The sequence below is a fragment of the Rhinolophus hipposideros genome, assembly GCF_964194185.1.
Source record: "Rhinolophus hipposideros genome assembly, chromosome: 10".
Classification (NCBI taxonomy): domain Eukaryota; kingdom Metazoa; phylum Chordata; class Mammalia; order Chiroptera; family Rhinolophidae; genus Rhinolophus; species Rhinolophus hipposideros.
In genome coordinates, this window is record NC_138056.1 from 11,731,495 (window position 1) to 11,756,960 (window position 25,466).

The 25,466-nt window shown below is 36.3% G+C and overlaps 3 protein-coding genes across 3 annotated transcripts; 2 read left to right on the top strand and 1 right to left on the bottom strand.

Moving 5' to 3' along the window:
- Window positions 1-423: 423 nt before the first annotated feature.
- On the bottom strand, window positions 424-1,365 carry OR5AR1 (olfactory receptor family 5 subfamily AR member 1; the record flags this gene model as incomplete). Its single annotated transcript, XM_081064660.1, has 1 exon — window positions 424-1,365. The coding sequence occupies one exon, from the start codon at window positions 1,363-1,365 to the stop codon at window positions 424-426; it is 942 nt and encodes a 313-aa protein (XP_080920786.1).
- A 13,647-nt stretch (window positions 1,366-15,012) lies between these two features.
- On the top strand, window positions 15,013-15,966 carry LOC308504304 (olfactory receptor 5AP2; the record flags this gene model as incomplete). Its single annotated transcript, XM_081064653.1, has 1 exon — window positions 15,013-15,966. One exon carries the CDS (start codon window positions 15,013-15,015, stop codon window positions 15,964-15,966), a length of 954 nt encoding a protein of 317 aa, XP_080920779.1.
- Window positions 15,967-21,259: 5,293 nt separating this feature from the next.
- Window positions 21,260-22,207, top strand: LOC308504306 (olfactory receptor 5M10; the record flags this gene model as incomplete). The annotated part of the gene is made up of 1 exon (XM_081064655.1): window positions 21,260-22,207. One exon carries the CDS (start codon window positions 21,260-21,262, stop codon window positions 22,205-22,207), a length of 948 nt encoding a protein of 315 aa, XP_080920781.1.
- Between the last annotated feature and the right edge of the window lie 3,259 nt (window positions 22,208-25,466).

Consider the following 25,466-nt stretch of genomic DNA (forward strand, 5'->3'; position numbering starts at 1 on the left):
GAAATATTCAATTTTTAGACCTGTCATTCCTCATGACCCTGAAAAAATATGCTTTAGAATAATTGGCTATTTATTCAATAATTGGCTAACAAGTCCTGTCTCCGTTTATAATCAATATGGAACCCAATTTTAAATTAAAAAACTAATGAATCTTGCTCAGCATGTCTTTCAAAAATATTAATATATAATTTCTTCAGATCATAGAATTAAGGGTTGTAGAAAACTCTCCAGCAATTAAGATTCACTCATCAAATAGATGGTAACTTGAGTAGTGTTTATTGGAAAGTTATTTACCTTTTACATGTCTTTTTTTAAAATTTATTGGGGTGACAATTGTTAGTGAAATTACATAGATTTCAGGTGTACAATTCTGTATTATGTCATTTACTTGTGATAATAGCACAGTTTCATTTTGTTTGTTTGTTATTTTTGAGGGTTTTTTCCAATTAGTTTTTTGAAAGCAGCTTTCACATCTTTGTTCCGTAAACTGTAGATCAAAGGATTCAACATGGGGATGATAATAGTATAGAACACAGAGGCCCATTTGTCTTGGTCCAGGGAGTAGCTGGATGTTGGCCTCAGGTACATAAACATGACTGTGCCGTAGAAGAGTGTGACGCCAGTGAGGTGAGACGCACATGTAGAGAAAGCTTTAAGGCGGCCTTCAGCTGAGCGCATTCTGATGATTGCAACGAGAATGAAGGCGTAGGAGATGAAGATGATGAGGATGGTGCTGAATTCAATGAAGCCACAAAGACTGAAGAGCAAGATTTCACTGATGTGGGTGTCTGAGCAAGAGAGGGCCAACAGTGGTGGGATTTCGCAGAAGAAGTGGTTGATGATATTGGAACCACAATAATTCAGACTGAAGGTGAGGGAAGTGTGAGCAACTAAACTCACCAGACCAGCCAGGTAGGAGCCCAACATGAGAGTCAAGCAGACACTCTTGGACATGAGAGTGCTATAGTGGAGGGGTCGACAGATGGCCACGAAACGGTCATAGGCCATGGCAGCCAGGACATAGCACTCAGCATCCACAAAACCTACGAAGAAAGCAAACTGGGTGGCACAGCTGGAGAAGGAGATAACTTTGTGTTTTGTTAGGAAGTCAGCCAGCATCCTGGGAGCAATGGCGGAGGAGTAGCCCAGGTCGACAAAGGAGAGGTTGCAGAGGAAAAAATACATGGGTGTGTGAAGCTGAGTGTCTGCTATGATCAGGATAATCATCCCAACATTCCCCACTACGTTGACCAGGTAGACCAAGAGGAAGACCGCAAAAAAGATAATCTGCAGCTGAGGGTCCTGAGTGATGCCCATAAAGATAAACTCAGTCACCATTGAGTGGTTTTCTTTATGGTTATCCATCTTTTCAATTTTATGTATGCCTGGATTTGGTTTATTTTTGGGGGTGATCCTTAAAATCCTTCCCAGTAATTAGATTCTGTGACTCATAGGGTAACTCAAATGACTTTGGTGAAGATGATGGTTGTGTGTTCTCTTCAGGTGCCCAGTCAAAACACGAGAAACTGTTAGTGTCTTGGGGATGGCAAATTCTGTTTCGCCAAAGACCTTGGTGCTCTGAGGTCATTTAGCATGTGGTACCAATGCATGACCTGATCTATGCATGTATCCACCTTATTAATTAGTATAAGAGAAGTTTTGAGTGTCCCTTCTTTCTGAAACAAAGCAAATATGAACACATATGAATAAATATTAACTCTCATTGCAGATAGGCATACACACACACACACACACACACACACACAGTACCCATGGATCTCACAGTATAACACATCACATCACACACATATTTTACAGAAAGTGACATGCTTGGAGAAAAGGATGAACAATATTAGAAAAGACAGTGGATAATAATAATTTTTAAACAGCAGGAGTTACTGAGTGCTAACTATACTGAGTGCTTAATACACGTTACATAAGTTCATCCTTACAACAACTCTACAAAGTAGGTACCACTGTTACCTCCATCTTGTATCTGAAAAGAACAAGGCTAGATATTAAGTAACTTCAACAAAGTGAACAGTCAATAAGTAGCAGAGCTGGGTCTCTCTGACTCTCAAGCCCACTTCACTTTATTGTCCTCTTTTTATGTATGACTTGATGGAGTTTAATCTCTTTATTTTTTGTGCCTGCCTTTCTATTTCCTGTCTTGCATATCATGTATGGACACAGAATCAGTCCTTTGGTTTCCCTGATCTTTAGAAGCACCCAGGCATTTGGCATGGGGCATCATGAGGATGAAGACACAGCTGTCTTCGGATAATTCTATTGCATAGCTCAGGTCAAAGTGAAGATTCAAAGATTCCATACTTGGGTGGAATAGAGAAAACATTATCCAACTCTGGGTCACACAGGAACATGCATTTATTATACTACTTATTCTTTAATTGGATGAATATCTGGTCCATTGAAGAATTCTAAAAAGGAGGTGGGCAAAACCAAACCAAACCAAAACAAAACACGAAGTAATTTAGAAATAAGTAGTATCCTCTACCTAACCCTGAAGGCAGAAGTTAGAGTGTATCCACTTTAATTGGTTTACTGTTTAGGAAAGACAAGAAAGCAGATAGTATAATGTGTCTTTCATAGGGGTGTGGACATTCATAATAAGCTACCTTAAATCCTAGGGTGGATGAAGATAGTGCCCCCATCTTTCAATTTCTGCAAAGAATATAATTAACTACAACAAAGAAGGGGCTCTAATAATGAATAATGAATACCATATATCTGCCCAAGAGTTTATAGTTCATAAAGTACTTAAATCTACTCCTAATCAACTCATTCTTAATATGTTGTCAATGTGTGAATCATTTCATATATTAGGTCAGTTAGGAAACAGAATGAAAGGACAAACCTTGGAAAAATTATTTAAAAAATATATTTCTCATAAAGAACTTGTACCCATAATATATAAAGAAATTTAAAATTCAATAATTAAGAAAACAACCCAAGAAGAATGGGCCAAAAATTTCAACAGACACCTCAGCAGAGAAGATACATGAATAGCAAATAAATGTACAAAAAATACTAAAATTATTTGTATTAGGGCCACACAAAGTAAAACCACAAAGAGATTCTGCTACTCATCTATTAGAATGGTTAAAATTCTGAAAGACCGACGATACTAAGTGTTGAGAAGGAAGTGGAGGAACTAGAACTTTCATCACTGCTGGTGGGAATGTAAATGGTACAATCACTTTGGAAAACACTTTGGCAGTGTAAAATTAAAAATACACATATCCACCCCATGATACAAACATTCCAGAAAAACAACCCAAAGACCCATCCATTAATGAAAGGATAAACAAATTATAGTATGTCTATAAAATGAAATAGTACTCCACAATTAAAGGGAACAAACATATGCAACATTGATAGATGAATTTCAAAATAATTAGGCTAAGAGAAAATAGCCTGATAAAAAAAGAGTATACCATATATGATTCCATTTATAAAAAAATCTAGAAAATTCAAACTAATCAATAGTGACAGACAGAGGATCAATGGTTGCCTGTGAAGAGGAGTTTGAGGGGAAGGTTACCAAGGGGCATGAGGAAACTTCCAGGTGATGGATTAGTTTACTATCCTAATTTTGATGGTGGTTTCATGTGTGTATACATATATTAAAACATATGGAATTTTATACTTCAAATAGGTTCAATTTATTGTATGTCAGTTATACCTCAATAAAACCATTAAAAAAGAGCAAATACTTCCCTGTACTCCAGTTCAGCTCACTCTCACTACATGTGAATGCACACGTCATCTCATACATTAGTTAGCAAGGAAACAAAAACTTAGGCTGAGGGGACTTGCCGCCACACCATAAGATAGTTGCAGAATCAGCAATTGAATCTGGGACTGCCCATTTGTTACACAGTGCTGTATTTCTTCTTTCCCCCCACTGCTTCACATGGGAATTTGAAAATAACCCACCGTGAAAAAAAAGAAAAAGAAAAAGATCTACTATAGTCCTTCCATTTTTCACCTTCTTCTTCTACTTCAATAAGAGAAAACAATACCATGTTGAGACTAGAAAAACTAATTTAGTCCAATCTCATCATTTTATAAATCAGTAAACAGACCCAGACATCAAACTGGAAAATGCAGGGGTGATTCCAGGCTGCAGTAGTTAGAGGCATGTGAGACGCTTGGTAAGGACACGTGCTGGGAGGCAGACTGGCGCACAGCTGGGTCTGAGCTGGCCAGTTTCTTTACTCAAATGGAAAGTGTGATTAGAACATTATTCTTTCCTCCCTTATAGTCAAGGCTCTGGTTAAATGAGGAAGTATATGAGAAGGTGTTTCACCAATAACAAAGCACCCTGCCTCTTCTCTCTTATAATGGACAAATCCAAGCCTTGTCATTCACTACTACTGATTTCTAGCACAACTACTGATCTAGAAATCAGTTTTCACTTGTTAAATAAGATTGATACCTACCTTAATAGCTTTCTGCAAAAAATGGGTTATAATATGTGAGTATACATATACATATGTATATACATTGCGGAATTCAGTGACTGTCATGTGCTAAGTTCTTAATGCATTTGGCAATTGTGTGTAAGTGTAGATGATTTCATTCAATTGATGAGTGTGCACTCATAACTCCCAGAAAAACACGTTCAATGCTTATTCCATAGGGGTGATGTATCATAGACTGCCTTAACCTTTAGGGAAGGTGTGATTTAAATTTTACATCGCTTCTATTAAAATGATAAACAGAAATGAGACTACCGAGTTCAAATTCAGGGATCATTAAGAGAAAACCTTTATATATATATTTTTTAGTCACATGTGGCTAAAGTTCAACTGATCTGACACTTGAAAAACTGGCAGAATAGTGAGTAAATAAGCATATTTCACAGTTAATAATAAACTCAAATATTAGAAAGCCCAGCAAAAGTATTGTTTTATAGAAGCAAATACAAACCAAATATATTTTAGATTTCGATGTATCACATTTTTTGCATGTTTAAATGAAGACAATACTGGAATAAGAGTCTGAAATCCTGTTTGTAGTCCTGGTTTTTTCCACTAATAAATTTTTTTGAATTTGATGAATTGTTGTGTTAGATGCAGCTTTCCTAACTGTGAAGTGAATGGGGCGGAGAATGCAAATTCTCTGGAACTTTCCAAATCTAGCAATTTTTTTTGAATTCAGACTTATCATGAGATATCTAAAAACCAAACCCATAGTCTGTGTCTCCTTTTGAAATTTTAAAATGGCATGGACATGGTGCCAAGCAAACCCCGCTTGAAGGAGCACTGGGCGGTGTTATGCTCCATTCCCAACAGGTCACATCTCCTTCTCTTTCTGTCCCATATACTGACCTGTGACTTGACCTGTTTTCTACATGTTGGTGAGAGGTTGAATGTCTCCTGTTCTCTTTCTGCGTTATACTGCACAAATATTCTGAGCAGTATCCAAAGACGGTGAGTCACTCTGATAGTTGTCTCTGAGCTGCTTGCTCATCCCACCTTTGCTCCTGTGTGAGGGAGGTATTTAAGTCTCAGTCACAAATAGTGCCCAGGAGAAATATGATGAAATTCTTTTGGCATTCACAGGGGACTCAAAGATTTGAGGACCTGCTCTCCTCTAAGGAATTTCACTCTCTCTTCCTCAAGCCTTAATAATGAAAGGAAACACAGGGAATTTTTTTTAGATTTATTTAAGTATAGTTGGTAGGCAATCTTATATTGTTATATTAATTTCAGTTGTACAATACAGTGATTTGACATTTTTATACCTTATAATGTGATCACCCCATCAGTTCTAGTAACCCTCTGTCACCATGCTAACTTATCAGAGTATCAGTGACTATAGCATTCCCCTTTCCTTTTCACCTATCACCCTTCCCTTCGGTAGCCATCCCTTTGGTCTCTGTTTCTATGAGTCTGAGTCTATTTTTGTTTTTGTTTGTTTTGTTTTTAGATGTCACATATAAGTGAAACCGTACAATATTTGTCTTTCTCTGCCTGACTTGTTTCACTTAGCATTGTACCTTCTAGGTCCATCCATGTTGTCGCAAATGGCAACATTTCATTCTTACTTACTGCTGCTTAATATTACATTGTATATATGTACTATGTTTTTTTTAGTCCACTCATCTACCAGTGGACACGTAGGTTGCTTCCATATCTTGGTTATTGTAACTAATGCTACAATAAACATAGGAAATTCTTATCAGCCACTCTAGTTGTGTTGATTGAGTCAACCATGAGTGCTGCCTAGACCCCTTTACCAGTCCAAAGCTGCCTATATGGTGAGATTTTTTTTAAATTTATTAATGGGGTGACAATTGTTAATGAAATTACATAATTTCAGGTGTACAATTCTGTATTACATCGTCTATAAATCCCATTGTGTGTTCACCACCCAGAGTCAGTTCTCCTTCCATCACCATATATTTGATCCCCTTTACCCTCATCACCCACCCCCCACCCCCTTACCCTCTGGTAACCACTAAACTATTGTCTGTGTCTATGAGTTTTTGTTTCTCATTTGTTTGTCTTGTTTTTGATTTATATATCACATATCAGTGAAATCATAGGGTTCTCTGCTTTTTCTGTCTGACTTATTTCGCTTAGCATTATACTCTCAAGATCCATCCATGTTGTCACAAATGTTCCTATATCATCTTTTCTTAAAGCTGAATAGTATTCCATTGTGTATATATACCACAACTTCTTTATCCATTCATCTATCGAAGGACATTTTGGTTGTTTCCATGTCTTGGCCGCCGTAAACAAAGCTGCAATGAACATTGGAGCACACTTGTCTTTATATATAAATGATTTCAAATTCTTTGGGTAGATACCCAGGAGAGGGATTGCTGGGTCATATGGTAATTCTATTTGTAATTTTTTTGAGGAACCTCCACACTGCCTTCCATAGTGGCTGCACCAGTCTGCATTCCCAATATGGTGAGATTTTGATGGTACTTTAGAAAGGTCTATTTGCTGATGCCTGAAAGTCCTTTCAAAGAGGATGATACTTTCCAAGTTATGTGGAGTGGCTGTATTTAAATTGTGCATGTGATAGCTAGTTACCTGTGGGACACTCAGTGGCACTTACCCTTTATAAAGCACTCCCACAAGTATTTGGGGCAACATTAAATTTACAAATTAATTTAGCAGAATTTCCACTTTTATGTCAGCAAGTCTTGCTATCAAGGAGCATGCATGTGTTCACACTTATTCAAATCTACTTTTGTCTTTCTGAAGTTTTCCTCATTTTCTTCACAGAGGTTTGGCACGTTTCTCATTTGATTGTGCTTAGATCTATTGTTTGGATTTTATGTTTGGAGCATAAATGGCATTTTCTCTTTCACATAAATTTCTTAACTGGAGATGATTGTTTATATGAGGTTATTAGGTTAATTTTACATTTTGCTAGTTTACTAAATTTTCTCTTTCTCTTCACGGATTTGCCAGATGGTATAAAATCTATTGAAGGCTAGTGACTGGTATGTAAAGTGTCCTCTAGAACTGTGTATCTCTACCCTTTCAGGCTCAAATGACATCTTTTTATAGCAAATAGTTTATATTGCTCCTTCTGTGCTCCTGAAATGGTATTCATACATAATTTAATTTACTACACACATAATTTACGTAGGAGAAATAAAAAATGTATAATAAAATAATACATCTTTCAGTAACTAACTGGCCGGTATAACTACATAATAAAAAAGGCAGATGTTTGCATGTATATTTAAAATCTTCATAAATGTGACAGTTAAAAATGTAGGCTGCTAAAGATTTGTTGTATAGTCACCTCAAACAATTTTGCAACATCCTAGGTCATGACATGCATTTCTGAAATGATGTATAGCTCTGGGTAAACCCCAAGCCAGTTTTTTCTCCTTGAGTTACTTAATAGATGCATTTGTGGCAAATGTGTTACATATAAAATTCATGCAATAATACTCCACATGCATATGTAAAACGTGTTTACATGTGAAATAGAGGTAGAGTCAAGGCTCAGATAATTTGATAAAGTACATCAACTGACAGGAGATGTGGAAATTGCATGGGACATAGACAATTCTTTGTTGTTAGAGATTGTACTGCATCCTGCAGGCTTTTGACATCCTTGCCCCTTACCCACTGGATTCTATGCCATGTGTACCCCCCTCACTGTCACAACCATAAATTTTCATAATATCCCCAGGGGAAAAACACCACCTCCACTGAGAACTTCTCCTTAAAATTCTAGGCATCTGATACTAAATAATTCTTCTCAACTAAGAGGTGAAATAGTTTACTAAGTTAGACAGTTATCTACTCCACTCTTTCTCCCAGCAACCAACACCACTAAGACGACTGTATTCATCAGGGTCCTCCAGAGAAACAGAACCAACAGGAGATGATAGATAGATAGATAGATAGATAGATAGATAGATAGATAGATAGATAGATAGATAGATAGATGTAAGAGGAGTTAGATTATAGGAATTGCTTGGTTTTGAAGGCCAAGAAGTCCCAAGATCTGTCACCTGGAAGCTGAAGAACGAGGAAAACCAGTGGTGTAATTCAGTCCGAGTCCAAAGACCTGAGAATGGGGTAGAAATGGGGGGTAATGGTATAGGTCCTGGTTGGAATCCCGTGGAAAGAAATAAACAGGCACCTCATTTAAAATGGAGTCAGGAGGCTAGAAGAGAGGACTTTCATGTACATATCACTCAGTGCACACTACTGACACCAGCAAGAAAAGACCTGCCTCATATCTCTGACAGAAAGTGATACTGCTTTACGACCTCAGCAGGAGGAAGAAAATATTCTTCTTCACCCAGTAGCAGCTCAGCCAATGGGAGACTGCCATAACTCAGCCAATGAAGTCACTACACTTGAACTTCATTTTCTTCAATGGACTCTTCATTTACAACAGCTCTTCCCAAGTCCATAAAAGAGAATTTCTCTTCTGTGTTTCTCTGGACTCACATGTGGTTTGTCATTAGACCATATGTCCCACAATATAATTCTTTGTTGTCCCCAAATAAACCCATTTTGATGGAGAAATATCTGGCTGTTTATGTGTTTAGGATCAACAATTCACAAGCCTGAGATCCAATGTCCAAAGGCAGGAGAAGATGGATGTCTCAGCTCAAGGACAGAGAGAGTTGACCCTTCCTGTACTTTTGTGTTCTATTCAGGCCCTCAAGGTATTAGATGATGTCCAACCACATTGGTGAGGATGGATCTTCTTTACTCAGTTTACTGATCCAAATGCTAATCTCTTTCACAGACACCCTCACAGACTCACCCAGAATAATGTGTTCTTTAGCTATCTGAGCATCCCTTAGCCCAATCAAATTGATACACAAAATTAACCATTACTACCATACATGTTACTCCTGAGTTAGTCAATCTTGTTCAGAGGATGTCAATTAAGCCATTAGTCATTATTGTACTTTATGTTACCTATATGTAATACAGAAGGATATTTTTTCACAAATTCTGCTACTTTGGGGCTTCACAGTTAGCAACACACATTCGGGAGTAAGAAAATACTGGGTTTGAATCTCAGTTCAAATTTATATTCACTATTTGAGTAAATTACTTCTCAACGCCCCAGTTCACTTATCTGTGATGAAAGTGCTTGATAAAAATCAGAAAATGCATTTGTTTAGGAGGACACTTGACAAATAGTTCATGGTCAGTTAATATTAGTTGCTATTATTACCTGGCCCTAGTCTCTCCTAATTATGATATAGAAGAGTACTGGCTGAACAGGTTCTTATCATAATTCATATTAATAGATAAGTTCCTAAAAAGGGGTGATCACATTTTAGTCAGCCAGTGTTACTTCTATTAGTTGAGCAATAAATGCTTGTTGCTTGGTTATTGAACTTTAGAGTCCCAGGGTTCTCCATAAAAAGTTCATTGTAACCTGTTAATGTTTTATCCTTTATGCTACCAAGTGCACGTCCCTGTATCCAGTGTGAATTATCAGAATGATCCATGGAGATTACATTACAACCTAATTTCTAATGGTCCCCAGTGTCAATAGATATAGCATCCTCTGGTATGTCTTTGAATGACACACAAGCTAGGATTAGAAATGAATTCTTTTCTTATTCTGAAGCTCTTTGAGATGTCTTGTTTCATAGCCTTGGAATGACTAGAACCTATCACCTATCCTGACCATGATGAATTACTTCTTTGCTGCCTAGTGGTCTCATCCTACCACTCTTGTTGTCACCTAGGGTCCTTACATCCTCTGTCCCTTACCGTTTAAGGCCATATGATCTTTTTTCCAATATCCATCTATACTCCAATTACACAAACCTTAATCTCATTTAATTGATCAGTTTGTTCCTATGTAACAACAAACTCACATTTAATTGATGAAGAGTTAGTCCATTATTAAATAAATCGTCACTGTTTGCCAATGTTTCAGACTTTGTGTTGATAGAAGCCTATTGTATTTTCTCTCCAAGGTACCAATTAAAATAAAAGGGGGGGGAGGTTAAGGATTAACCCAAATAATGCAAATCTTGTCTGAATCGCTAGAAATAAAGCAACACATTTTTTAATTAAGTCTTTGTGTCCCCAAATGTTTAGTGCAAATTGCATTGATAACTGAGAGACATGTTAATTAGAGTGTCTTCTCAAAGTGGCATTGATAATATCAATGATGATCAGATATTGATCAATTTGTTTCAGATTCTGTGTCTCCTATATGAAAGACATATTTGGGCAAATAGGAAACCTGGTAAATCTCTAGGCTACATCAGCTGATAACTGTTTCTTACTCTGGACAGTAGGAAATAGTATTAAGGTGGGAGAAATTCTTCATTAAATATCTATCCATACACATTTGATGCTGCAACTCACTTTCATTCATTTATATTATCTATAGAATCACCTTTATGAGGTATGAAAAAGCTAAGGCACAAAGAGATTTAATACAATGGCCAAAATCACACAGTCAGGATTGTAAGCCAAGACAGCCTTTGTGCTTGCTACCCTTCTGTGCCTCCTCCAATCAGCTCCTCACCATGACCCAGGGAGCATAATTTATGTGTACATAATTTATAGAAGACAAGACTGGAGGTAGAGCTCTCCTGCTGTTTTGTGGAGTCTTTCAATGCTCCCAAGGGGACCAGACCACTATTAGACTACTAACTATTTGTAGAAAAACAGTTTAAGAGTGATTAGGAATATGGTGTGAAAATTCATTCTTCACTGGGCCCAAGTATTCCCAGGAGAGAAATATGAAAAGGAGAAAAAAGGAGAGAAATATGAAAGCAACATGTGATTTCCTTGGTTTCAGAGGGGAGAAACAAGTAGATTAAAATGAGGTGACATAAGGGATGCAGTCCCTAGAGACTAAAGAACAAGAAAGCCATACTATTTAAAGTAAGTCAGGCTGCTGACTCCACAGTCTGGTCTGGAGACTCTGCAGTTGGAAATAACTTCAAGCAATTTACAGCTGTTCTACAGTGATAAATTCTGTACTTTGAAATGAATTTTACCCTGATCTAACAAACTGGGATACTTATCTTTAAGGAAAAGTAAAAGAAAGAACGCGGTGTCTGTTGAATGTGGAGTAACTCTCTTATGAGAGGGAAGGTGCAAAGGTTTCACTTTTCCTATTTCTGTTACAGGTGGTGTCTAACATCCATTCCAACTGTGTCTCCTGCTTAACCTGAGAGAACCTGAGTGAGTACCTTCTCTAAGAAGGCTTTATTTTTTTCTCCTGCTTTTCTTTTTTTGGTGAATTTAGGCATTGACCAGGTACAAGCAAAGAGATCAAATAGAAGTCCAGCAATAAAGAAAGGTAAGTAAAAGATATAAATGTTCTGTTCATGTAACTTATTGACCTGAAGTAAAATTCACAATCCTGTTAATTTCTCCAATCACCCATAGACTCAAAGTTCTAAGAGTATTGAGTGGCTGAGAAAGTATGTTCAATAAATGATCTGCTGTTTTTAATATTGCAAAATTTGTAAGTCATTAGGCGTAGATAATATGATTTTAAGACCTTTGTGAATACCAGCAATTCTCAGGAAATGTCACTACTATTTTCACAAACCCTTAGAAATTGAAAATCTAGATCAAGAATCTCTGAACTACAAGGTCAACTGTAAAATCTCATTGGAGAAATGGGAATATTTGCCAGAGTAGAAGGGAGACCAGAGCATGTAATTCACAGCACCAGATGTAAAACAAATGGGATTTTGCTAATAATGTAAATTAATGGATGTAAGTTCTAAGAAGACAATTTTCAGCCACAGTGTATTTTCTCTTCATAAGATATATGGATTTTTCAATGTAGCTCAATGTATTCTAGAGTATTAAGAAAGCTCTGAGAACTACAATATCAACTGCTGTGTGTATTAGTGCTCACATCTATTATTATTATTATTATTATTATTATTATTATAAATAACCTTATATGTAAAGAGAATGAGAGAGTTGCATTAATCTGCATTAGGCTAACTCTGTGACATTGGACAAGAGTCACTAATCTTTTGTATCTCCCATTTCCTATGTGTGAAAAGAGAATTACAATACTACGTATCTTATAGGATTTAAATAAAATAATGCAAGAAAAATATATACACAGTACTTGTCGAGGCCAGGAAATTCTCTGTATAGTTTAGTACCTTTTAGTACTTGTTATTTATACTTATCATTGCCTTTCTTTATGTGTCTAACACACACACACATACACACAAATACAAATGTCTATAGCCTTTTATTGTTTGCACTATTTTTGTTAGAACAATGTGTTGGGGAGACTTTCTGGTTGAGGATGAGAGGAAAAGGTCTATTCCTTCTTTTTCATTCCTTCTGGAGATGCTGTTCTTTGAAGTTCATGCAGCAAGATTATTCCAAGGAAGAGGACTACTCCATACATCTGTCCAGTGAAATGCAGAGAGAGGCAATGTAGTGATGAGGAATACCAAATAATTTGGCTTCAAGAGGCCTATGTTCTAGCCCAGGATTCACCAGTGAGTAGCTGAGAAAGCCCTATCTATCACTGAGGTCACCTAACAAAAGACAATCTTGTTAATACTCTTGAGATAGTACCTGCTTATGTCCCTCACTGATTTGTGGTGAGGCTCAGATAAGATAATGGGTACAATGATACCTTTGAAAGTGTTATAATATGTACATAACTTATTGGTTGGATTATTGAGCCCCCATCCCAACAGAAACTAGGTGGAGCAGAACATGGATAGGCACTTCGTGTATGGCAGTGCCTGTGAGAATGGAACAAGTTCCCGCCCACTCTTTTCCCCAACTGTTCTCAGTAGCTCCTTTATCTCCAGAGATAGCCCAGGTATTGAGTTGCTTTGGGCTCATGTTTTAATTTTAGACAATATCAAATAACTTCCTGCTGCAAGTGATAAAGGATTTCACATTGAACTATGATTGACAGCAGCTAGACTAGTGAAGTTTTATCTGTTGTTCAATAAGATAAGGTCATGGATGGAGTAGGGGATTGAAGTGGAAGTGGAGAATTCCGCAGGCGCTGTTGCCCAAGCTTTTACTTTGAAGACCTAAGATGGACATTTATTTTGAGTTTTCTTTTTTTAACTAATTTTATTAAAGAATTAAACTTTTTCCTGTATTTGCCATAATTTCACCTTGCATGCAATGAATTTTATTTCCATTTGGATGACCTGGTATTAAATTATTCCCCTGATTCAGTATGGTGGCTGGAACATTCCTCATGCTGCTACTGGTGTTTTCTGGTTCTGTTGTGATTATGTGAATCTGAGTGTTAAGTAGGGGTTTTCACTGTGTGGCTTGTTCTATTATTTTCATCTGGGATGTCTACTCATTTTTACAAGGTAATTTACTAAATATTGGTGGGATTATTTAAAATTATCAATATGTAACTGACACTTTTTTTTTTTCTGTAATGCTGGTACTAAGAAATTAGGGTAGAGTTGGAACCATGCTACCTATCTAGGAATGTCCTCTGTTTCTTTCCTTGATCATCACTTTTTTTTTTTTAAGATTTTTTTATTGGGGAAGGGGAACAGGACTTTATTGGGGAACAGTGTGTACTTCCAGGACTTTTTTCCAAGTCAAATTGTTGTCCTTTCAGTCTTAGTTGTGGAGGGCGCAGCTCAGCTCCAGGTCTAGTTGCTGTTGCTAGTTGCAGAGGGCACAGTCCACCATCCCTTGCGGGACTCGAGGAAATGAACCAGCAACCTTGTGGTTGAGAGGACGCACTCCAACCAACTGAGCCATTCGGGAGCTCAGTGGCAGCTCAGCTCAAAGTGCCGTGTTCAATCTTAGTTTCAGGGGGCAGAGCCCATCATCCCTTGTGGGACTTGAGGAGTCGAACCAGCTACCTTGTAGTAAGAGCCCAGTGGCCCATGTGGGAATCGAACCGGCAGCTTTTGGAGTTTGGAGCATGGAGCTCCAACCGCCTGAGCCACCGGGCCGGCCCCGATCATCACTTTTTAAAGTTCCTCACATACCCAGGAGATTCAATTATTTTTTTCTTGATTGGCACTGTTGACTAATTTTACTAATTATTCAATTTTAATGTAAAATTTTACTAACTGTCAATATTTTTTATTTCTTGCATCAGTACTGTGGAGGAATAGTCAGTGCCTTAATTAATTTTGCCACCTTTCTGCAGAAACTGTGTCCAGAGGGCATATTAATATAGAAATTAAGTTATTTATCATAAATAATGAAGAGAGATACTTTTTAAAGACCAGTTCCTGTAATTATCCAATAAATGGTTAATGCCCAAAATAATTTTACTTAATGGATATTAAGTCACTCTTCTCAATTAGTTAGTAGGCAGCACATCTAGAACTCAGACACAGTCTTTTGATGTCTTTTGACTTCTCATCAAGTCGAACACACTTTGTACTACAAGTATGCATTCTTTTTCACTTTGCACTCTTCTGTTAGAATTTGTATGTATATATGTCAGCAAAAGGGTGTTTCTAGCTTTGCCATGTATTCATCTGACTGAATGCCATGTTCCATCTTCTCTCTTATTGCAGCTCAAATGATCAGATATGTGAGAGAGGTCCAAGGCAGGAATCAAACCCAAGTGACAGAATTTATCCTCTTGGGACTCTCAAACAATTCAGATCTACAAGTTGTCCTCTTTGGATTGTTTTTGTTAATCTATTTGGCAACCATGGTGGGTAATTTGGGGATGATTGTGTTAATTAAGATCAATTCCCATCTCCACACACCCATGTACTACTTTCTCAGCAGCCTCTCCTTTGTTGATGCTGCTTACTCTTCTTCTGTTACTCTTAAGATGCTGGTAAACCTTGTGGCTGAGAATAAGGCCATTTCTTTTAATGGATGTGCTGCTCAATTCTACTTCTTTGGCTCCTTCCTGGGGACTGAATGTTTCCTGTTGGCCATGATGGCATATGACCGCTATGCAGCCATTTGGAACCCTCTGCTATACCCAGTTCTCATGTCTGGGAGAACTTGTGTCTTGCTAGTAGCTACCTCATTCCTAGCAGGCTTTGGGAATGCAGCCATACACACAGGAATGACTTTCAGATTGTCCTTTTGTGGCTCTAATAGGATCAACCATTTCTACTGTGACACCCCACCCCTGCTCAAACTCTCGTGCTCTGACACTCACATCAATGGCATCGTGATCATGGCTTTCTCTAGTTTTGCTGTCATCAGCTGTGTTATGATTGTCCTCATTTCGTACCTGTGTATCCTCATTGCCATCCTGAGAATGCCCTCATTAGAGGGCAGGCACAAAGCCTTCTCTACTTGTGCCTCCCACCTCATGGCTGTCACCATATTCTTTGGAACAATTCTCTTTATGTACTTGCGCCCTACATCTAGCTACTCAATGGAGCAAGACAAGATTGTCTCTGTATTTTATGCAGTCGTGATCCCTATGCTAAATCCCCTCATCTACAGTTTGAAAAATAAGGATGTAAAAGAAGCCCTAAAGAAGATCTTCCAGAAACATATTCTGTAAAGCCATGTTACACATCATCTGTTATGTAGAAGAAAATATGTTTCCATATTAATTCTGTGATTGCTTAAGCTCTTTTTCTGTGTTAAAGTAGATTGTTGAAAATAAGGTATACTTCTTAATCTCCTGGTGTCTTAAATTTGTACTCATGGGCCTATATGATGAATCAACACAGTGGTGGGTGGGGGGTGGGCCGTATCTGGTAAAATATCAAAAGACTTGGAGTTGACTGACCAGTTTCAATATTTACCTTTTCTTAATTTCAGTTTTATTATATATAAACGTTATGAAAATTATGAAAACACTCAGGTATTTGTACCTCTATAATGATCTGTTTTAGATTTGAGTCACTGGGAGGGGGATGATTTGGGCCTGGCAATTCCTTTCAGCAGGGGCAATTCCAGGGGTGGAACTTAGCTGTGAAGTGTCAAGTGTCAATACACTTGGAAACGGAAAAATAAATACTGCAACCCTCAAAGGTAAATCTTCATAATTCCTGAAAATAGAGTGTCCTGTTTGATCTTTGAATGTGTCAGTAGCTTAAGTTTAAAGAACTAGGGCAAATTAGACATCCTTTCCCTAATGCCTTAGCAAATAACCACACATTAATTTACTGCTAGCTGCAATTTGGTTGGGAGAAATCTAAAGCTTTCAACTGGTTTGACTGATATTTTCATAACTGGGATATCTGTCCAGTAGGACTGGATTTTCTTGACAGAAAGTGGCCACTGACATGTCAACAGAAAACGTTTTAAACTGCTTGGGATTGGGTAAAATATACTTGGTGTGATCTTAGTATATCTCTTTGTCATCAAAAGACTGATTGTCATCCTACAGAAAAATAGCCACTTAAAAGAGACTAAGTAATAATTTTACTTTCAGTTATAGCTTTTATGGTTTTCGATAAGAAATCAAATCCAGATCTTATTTAATTCTCCCTTATTCTGCTTTTCAGGCATTGTATGTTAAAAATACATGTTAACAATATTGTTGCTTATCCAATGGTTTTGTTCATCTTACGGTTCTTTTTCAGGACACCTCTTCATATTTTAAGACACAGCACACATATTATCTCTTCTATGATTTTCCTGACCCTCCCTCTTTCTTCCCATTCTTGTGATTTTAGAGATATTGCATCCATAATCAAGCCTTTAGTCACAGAAACAAATAATAAAAATACAGTATAATGTTTCCTAACATAGACTGAAAGCTCCTTGAGAAAATAAGCTTCTTTATATCTACCTTCATATCTCCATGCCTTCATAGGAAACCATCAATAAAAGTTTTAAAATTAAGAAAGAATCGTTCCAATTGAAAACATAGGGTGATGGAAGGCAAAATGTTGCGTCTGGCATCTGAAACTGAAAGTTCCCAATAACCAGAATTTTTAAAAGTCAATGTTAGAAATAAAAAGTTCTCATATCTAGTCGGACCATCTGTTAGATAATATTTTATTCTTTTCAAAGCAAGCTGTCTTATCTTTTTTGAAACTAAACATTTTAGTAAACAGATGATATTTCAATGTCCTATATCGGTCATTTTACATATGTGTGATCTCAACATATCATAATAGAGGTTTCAGGATTTTTTCAAAAAAGGAACACAAAGTTGATTCACGCTAACCTAGTAGGACTGGAATTCTCAGTGCCACCAGGTCTCTCTTTCTCTGTCTCTCTGCCTCTCTATGTCTTCTCTCCTACTGTGGATTCACTTATTCTCTTTCACAGACTTTTCACATGATGGCCTCAGATTTACACATTTTTAAAATGATTGCATTACAGGCAAGGCTGCATCTCTTTAGAAAGGACAGCTATTACCTGAAATGGCTCAAATTTTCATCGTGTATATGTGTGTGGGGGTATGTATGTATGTATTTGTGTGTGCGTGTGCATGTCTGTATGTTGGTGGTAGGGCAGTGCCAGCTATCAGAGGAAATCTTGCTCTGGAATAGCTACTGCAATCCACTGTACATTTACTCAGTAAATGTACATAAATGTAAATAAAATTCATTTACAGACTCCACGTTCAGGAATTGATGCTTTATGCTGTTCACACCTCAACAAGAATGTTAAAACCAATGTTAACTTTATTAGTAGATGAGTTAAATGTTTACCCACATGATGAAATCTGTGGATTCCTTGTTTATGTAAAATCTAAATAAAAGTAACTTTAGGGTACAATTCTTAAGGAACAATTTTTCCAGTCGTATGTTATTTTCACAAAGAATTGAGAGATAGGGAGCAAGGACACATTTAAACATTATCTTGTGTTAACCTACAGAATAAAAGAACTATGATAACATTGTGTTCTTTGGGGATTTTTTTAGTAGCGAAAGTCATGAGGTATCCTTTTAGCAGACATTCATCAATTGGTCATTACAACTGAAGCAGAGTGATATTAACCAAGGAATTCATGTATTTAAGTATAATTTAAACAGAGTCTTCTGATGACTTTTTAGGAAAATAAAATTAGAATGCATGAAACTCTTTGAGTTGATATCACTCACCAGGTAATCGTATCCTTTGCTATATAAATAAATGAGTATCAACCTCTTATGTGTGGACTTCTGATCAAGTGATTGATCCCATATTGAAAAGTATGGATACTTTGCCCTTCCGGATCCAAAAGTGTTAATTCACTAGATTTTGTTTACCCATTCAGTTACTATTGAGCTACTTCTATTTCTTGTTGGAAGTCTTTTTTGTAAATCTTGTGATTATTACAATGTTATCATATATTAAAACATATCAGAAAAACTTAAATACATACATACATAACTACTTTAGGACAAATTTTCTTCTTGCTAAAAGCTGAAATTCTGTTTAAAGAAGGGTTAAATCTTGAACTATTTTAATGTAAAGCAAGGAATCCCCACATTAAGAGATCAGAAAATGAGGACTCTACAATCCAACCATGGGTCTATAATCCCACAAGGAACTTTCATTTTATGGGAATAATTAAGCAGCATATTTTGTTTTTTTACAGTTTATTATTTATGCAAGGAATCAGGATAGAAATTGAGATAGAGAAAAATTTCCATTTCGATTGGAAAAAAAATGCTTAACTCTTCTCAAAGGTAGTGAGTTGATAACATTCTACATTTTGATATTGATATACAGCTTTATTCTGTTGACTGATTTCTCACAGTGTGGCCCATCATCTGGAGATCTAACAAAATCAGAGACGCCTCCTTTGCCTTGGCCAAACTACACTTGAATTCCGTTGATTGTAATGACCTGGAACTCTCAGTGCATTGGAAGATACAGATTAAGGAAAGCATCTCCAGGGTCTTTTATTCTCTAACAAACGCAGCTCCAAACAATGTTCAAATATTCTTTATTCTATTTTCAACCCTCCTCCGAATCACCAGTTTTATGAATGATCCTAGCTCTTAGACTCATTTTGATCTCTAGCATCTTGATGACATTAACTCAATGGGGCAAAATGATTCCAGTATAAATCCATAATGTCCACTTTCCAAAGAGTCCTCACCCCTGACCAGTATATGTACTTCCTTCCAGTGGTTGTGTTACTCTTCTGCTCTCCATACTCTTTCTGCTCCTCAATTCTCGCATGGACTTCACTTGTATTCTTCTCACTCTTATGAGGTCACCCCATCTTAGTGCTTACAGAGAAACAGTAAAGCCTTCTGATGAGAATCCTCTCCTCTTTACTGTACTAAAAATACAAAACTTATCTACCCACACCTCCTTCCATAGTACTAAAGGTGAGGACCAGTTTTTCTATCTGGCTGAAGGTCTTCATGTGATCAGCGTAAGCAGGGTATACAGATGTTAAAGATTTTGGCCTCAAAGGAGAATCTAAGATTTCAAAGCCTCAAATTAAGTTTATGCCCTTGAGGAAAGAAATTACTATTTTAATTGGTTCTTTAGAATTATTTTAAAAATGCTATAGGGAATGTACCCAAGACATACATTATAAATTCTCCCACCTTGTTTTTGCAAAATATGCCAAGTCAACGTTGACAGGTAGGTCATTTTCTACGTTTGTTCATTTAAATATGTTTGTTCTTTGTGTAGGGAATATCACTATCCCACTAATGTGGAAAAAATTTATTTTCATAAATTATACTTGATTTTTCTATTTCTATATTATGTTTAATGGCATCTCTAAAAATCAATTATTATATGCAAGCTTTTTTAATGTTTATGTAAAATCTAAATAAAAGTAACTTTAGGGTACAATTCTTAAGGAACAATTTTTCCAGTCGTATGTTATTTTCACAAAGAATTGAGAGATAGGGAGCAAGGACACATTTAAACACTATCTGTGCTCCCCTAAACATATTTTCCTATGTGTGTTAGTTGCACAAAAAATGGGGACAAATCCCCCACATTCTTCTTCAGATATTTGCATTCTTTATTTACTATTCAAATTCTACCTTCTCAGAAAGACCTTCTCTGATTGGCCATCTAACAGTATCCCACCTTTATTTTTCTTCTAACTGACATTACTTGCTTCTAACTGACATTATGTTATATATTTTTGTCTATGTGTTTACTATTGCACCTTCTCCTATATATGCTTCATGAGGATTGGGAATTTGGTCATTGCTGTAACCCCAGAACCTAGAAAAGAAAAGAAAAATCAGTCTCTGTCATGTGCACGAATAAATGATTCGGTGATTTTCCAAAGCAGAGAGAACAATTCTTCATTCTGTACCATCTTAGTTACATATCAGCAGGTAAATTTACTAATTCAATGCCTTCTGAAGGAAACTAAGTCAAACTAGGGGTTTCAATCTAGGGGTTTCAAGTAAAAAGGTTGTACTGAATATTAATTTTCTATTTTGTATCTGACAAATAGGAGATCAGATGTAGAGGAACCACAGAAATCCAATTTTCTTTATTTGAGTGGTGCCAAACGACCTGCTGTTTGTTTTTTTTTTTCTTTTTATACCTGATATCAATGTCTGTGTTTTTGTTTTTGTGTTTTTTTTCCACAAAATTTGAAAAGATACCAAATATGGACTTCTCCAATAAGACAGGTATGAATGTGTGTGTGTGTGTGTGTGTGTGTGTGTGTGTGTGTGTGTGTGGAGAGAGACAGAGAGAGAGAGAGAGAGAGAGACAGAGAGAGAGAGAGAACACAGAGATATAGGATGAAAATATTTATGTAGAAATTTTGATCTGTTTGTTGAAAAGAGAAGAGTAATTTCCTTGACGGATAAATAGATCAAAGAATAAGTGATAAAATGGGTGAGATAAATGCAGAATCTGGATCAGACAAAACTACTCACTTTCCTTATCATTTTCAGTTTTCAAGGGATAAGAAAATGTCTTCCCGAAACCACACTATCGTAACAGAATTCATTCTCTTGGGACTCACCGATGAGCCAGTACTAGAGAAGATCCTGTTTGGGGTGTTTCTGGTTATCTACCTAATCACGCTGGCGGGGAATCTGTGCATGATCGTGCTGATCAGGACAAATTCCCACCTCCAAACTCCCATGTATTTCTTCCTTAGCCACCTCTCCTTTGTAGACATTTGCTATTCCTCCAATGTTACTCCAAATATGCTGTACAATTTCCTCTCAGACCAGAAGACCATCTCCTATTCTGGGTGCTTCTTGCAGTGTCTTCTCTTCATTGCCTTGGTGATCACTGAGTTTTATATCCTTGCTTCAATGGCACTGGATCGCTATGTAGCCATTTGCAGCCCTTTGCATTACAGTACCAGAATGTCTAAGGATATTTGTATCTCTCTAGTCGTGGTCCCTTATGCTTTTGGCTTCCTTAATGGACTCTCTCAGACACTGCTAACTTTTCATTTGTCCTTCTGTGGCTCCCTTGAAATCAATCATTTCTACTGTGCGGACCCTCCTCTTCTAATGTTAGCCTGCTCTGACACCTACATCAAAAAGATGGCAATGTTTGTAGTGGCTGGTTTTACTCTCTCAAGCTCTCTCTTCATTATTCTCCTGTCCTACCTTTTCATTGTTGCAGCCATCTTGAGGATTCGTTCTGCTGAAGGCAGGCAGAAAGCCTTTTCTACTTGTGGTTCTCACCTGACAACAGTCACTATATTTTATGGGACCCTCTTCTGCATGTACTTAAGGCCCCCATCTGAGAAGTCTGTAGAGCAGTCCAAAATAATCGCAGTCTTTTATACTTTTTTGAGCCCAATGCTGAACCCGTTGATCTACAGTCTCAGGAACACACATGTGATCCATGCCTTGCAACAACTGATGAAGGGAAATCTCTTCCCTAAAAATGAAGTTTAGGCATCCGTTAATTTGAAATTACTAAGTGTCTGTTATGAAATAGTGATTAGAGCCTAGACATGAGTAAGAGAGGGCTTTTAACTGTAATAGAGTGCTTTGTTCCAATTTCTTTTTGAACATCAGCACCATTTAGCCTGTGGGCTATTCTTTTAATTTACAACAAACTTCCCTTCTTGTTAAGCAAAGAGTTGTATTCCCATTCTTAGCTACCAGAATATACTGATATCCAGATTTATAATCCTATAATATCCTACTGATTTCCAGATTTATAATCCTATTTGAAAATGTTTTTTTTTTTAATTAATTAATTTATTTTCTTACCCACATTCTTTATTTATAAATCCAATAATTCTTGCTTATTTGAGTTTTGGATTCTTTATAACATAAAAATGAAGATAAAATTACCCTATAGAATTATTGTTATGATAAAAATGCCACAATATATATAAAATGCCCGATATCCAGGTGTCCATTAGCAAATTAACTTTTTATTTTATTTTATTTTATTTATTTATTTTTCTCACCCAGTCTGGGTTCGCTCTCTAACCTGTTTTTTTTTATTTTTTATTTTTTATTTTAATTTATTAGTTTCAGGTGTACAAGACAAGGTAATACTTAGACGTTCATCATTTATATCCCTCACACTGTGAACCTCCCTCCCCCCATCCACTATCCCTCCTACTATACTATAATTTTATGTATATAATGTGATGGCTTGGTGTGAAAATGTTTTTTAGAATCATTGTGAAAATACTGTATATTTTGTCTACGTGATTTTATGCTTCCTTTCAGTTTCCAGTCTGCAGAGTCACTGTGGCTTTTAGGAACCAAACTTAAAAACTCAGTCCTGGCAACTCTCTTGCTCTCAATGGTTGACCTCTTTGATGTCCCCTTAAAGTATTCTATTTATTTACTTCTATTTGTGATTTAATTTTTTCATTGTGTAAGTCTTTGTTTGAAAGCCACCTCAAAATTTATTGAGATAGATAGAACCTATATTAACATGCATAAAAATAACGTAAATGAGACTCAATTCTAGTTTAATGCTCACTTTTATATCACTTTTTTAATGTTCACAAGCCAACTAGTAGGATATTATTATCTTCATTTATAACATTTGAAGTTTTAGGCACATAGAGATTAAATGACCAACCCAAAGTCACTCAGACATTAAGTAGCACAAAGACAAATCCTTTGCTTACAAATTCTCTTTCCAACTCACACTGCAGTGTTTAAACCCCTCAACACACTGCAAATGCTAGGGGCCATATTGGGGACAGTGAACTGATGAAGTGACTGCTACATATGAAATTATGGTGATTGTGACGAGAGTGATATACCTAATAATCACCCGCATAGATATCCTCTGATATTTCGGGTAAACATGATATTTGTGTTCATTTTAAGTATAATTTTCTTACTGCTCCATGTAAAGCAGGCAATTTGCTATGGGCAAACTTATTTAGACTGTATTTTATGAATATATTTTTCAGATAATAAAAGCACACATGTTCGTTATAAATAACTAGGAAAAGCAGACAGGAAAGAAGAAATAATGTATATCAGTGATATATCATAAACGGTGAATAATTTCTGTTTGTGTTTTTAAATACTTCTGAATAATTTTATGCACATACATATTATTATAATTAATAAAACAAAATTGGAATCATTTGCCATACACAAGTAGAAACATTGATTTTCTATTTTTATTAAATTTATTGGGGTGACATTGATTAATAAAATTATATAGGTTTCACATATTCAATTCTATAATACATCATCCATATATTGAATTGTGTGTTTACCATCCAAAGTCAAGTCACCATATGTTTGACCCCCTTTACGCTTTCCTACCACCTCCCCTTCCCCTTTTTCCCTCTGGTAACCACTAAACTGTTGTCTGTGTCTATGAGTTTTTGTTTGTTTGTTTGTCTTGTTCACTTGTTTTCAATTTTATACCCCACATGTCAGTGAAATCATGGTTCTTGAATTTTTCTGTTTGACTTATTTCACTTAGCATGATAATCTCATGAACATTGATTTTCACTTGATAGTGTAATCTTTGCATTTTATATAGACTAAACATTTTGGTGAACACCATTTTTAATGTAGTGTAATTAATTCATATTGAACTTAATTAAAAATAATCCATACCGATTATAGAAAAACAAACTGAAAAATACTAAAAGATACAAGAGATGAAAACAAAATTTTCTAGTAATCTCCTACCAAAAAGGAGCTCCTCTCAACATATTTTGGCGTATGTTTTTCCACTTGGCTTATTTTGCAAAGCATTATTCCACCGTGCTGATGTAGCCTATTATTTTTGAGGTCAAAAGTATCTGCATGTACATCTCGCTCATTATTCCATTAGAATATATTCCTAGAAGTGTAATTGCTGAATTAAATATTTTGAACATTTTTAATGCTCTTACTAAATTTATCTATGGGTAAATATTTCTCAAGAAAGTTTCTCACAATTTACACTTATGAATAGTAATATTAGAGAATAATCATATAACTAACCCATTATTATTAGGAAATATTATTTAAGATTATTTGCTTCTTTGTTGTCTTAACTGAAATTGTTAGGAAAGAATTGTTTTGTTTTGAAATGTGTATTTGAAAAATAAAGAAAATATTCTTTTATGCCTGTCTTTTACGTTATTTCTGATGATTATTCACATAAGGAATATTCACATTTTTGTTTGGAAAAGTTTTATCGGTTGTTTTGTTTGTTTGTTTTGAGGTAAATCAGGAGAAAGACCACAAAATGATGGGCTGCAGCTCTCGTTGGCTGGTCAGTCTCAGCCAACGTGCCTTTGGGGAACTAGTTTCATCTTCATATTCTCTAATAAGAAGAATAATTTTTCAGTGATAAAAAAGAAAAATAAATTGTATGCAATCCGAGAATAGACAACATAACGGACACGAAAACCACCTATTTTTGAAAGGAGAGATTTAAAGCAGGTTGTTATTTCACTCAGAGATAGAAGGATTTCAATAGATGCCTTCAGGTTGCTGGTAGTGATGATTCAAGTGGACAATACATTTGAGAAACATATTTCAAGTCCATGTACCAACTGTGCTGACTGCTTTGCAACTCCCACCTTAATTCTGCTAGCACATAGGGAATTTGACTTAGCTCATTTGTGTTCCTACCGAGGGAATTGGAACCCAGGATGTCAAAGATGGCTGCTGCCGTAGTCTGAGCATGACGTAAATGCTTGATCAGGGAATGGGGAGAATATAGACT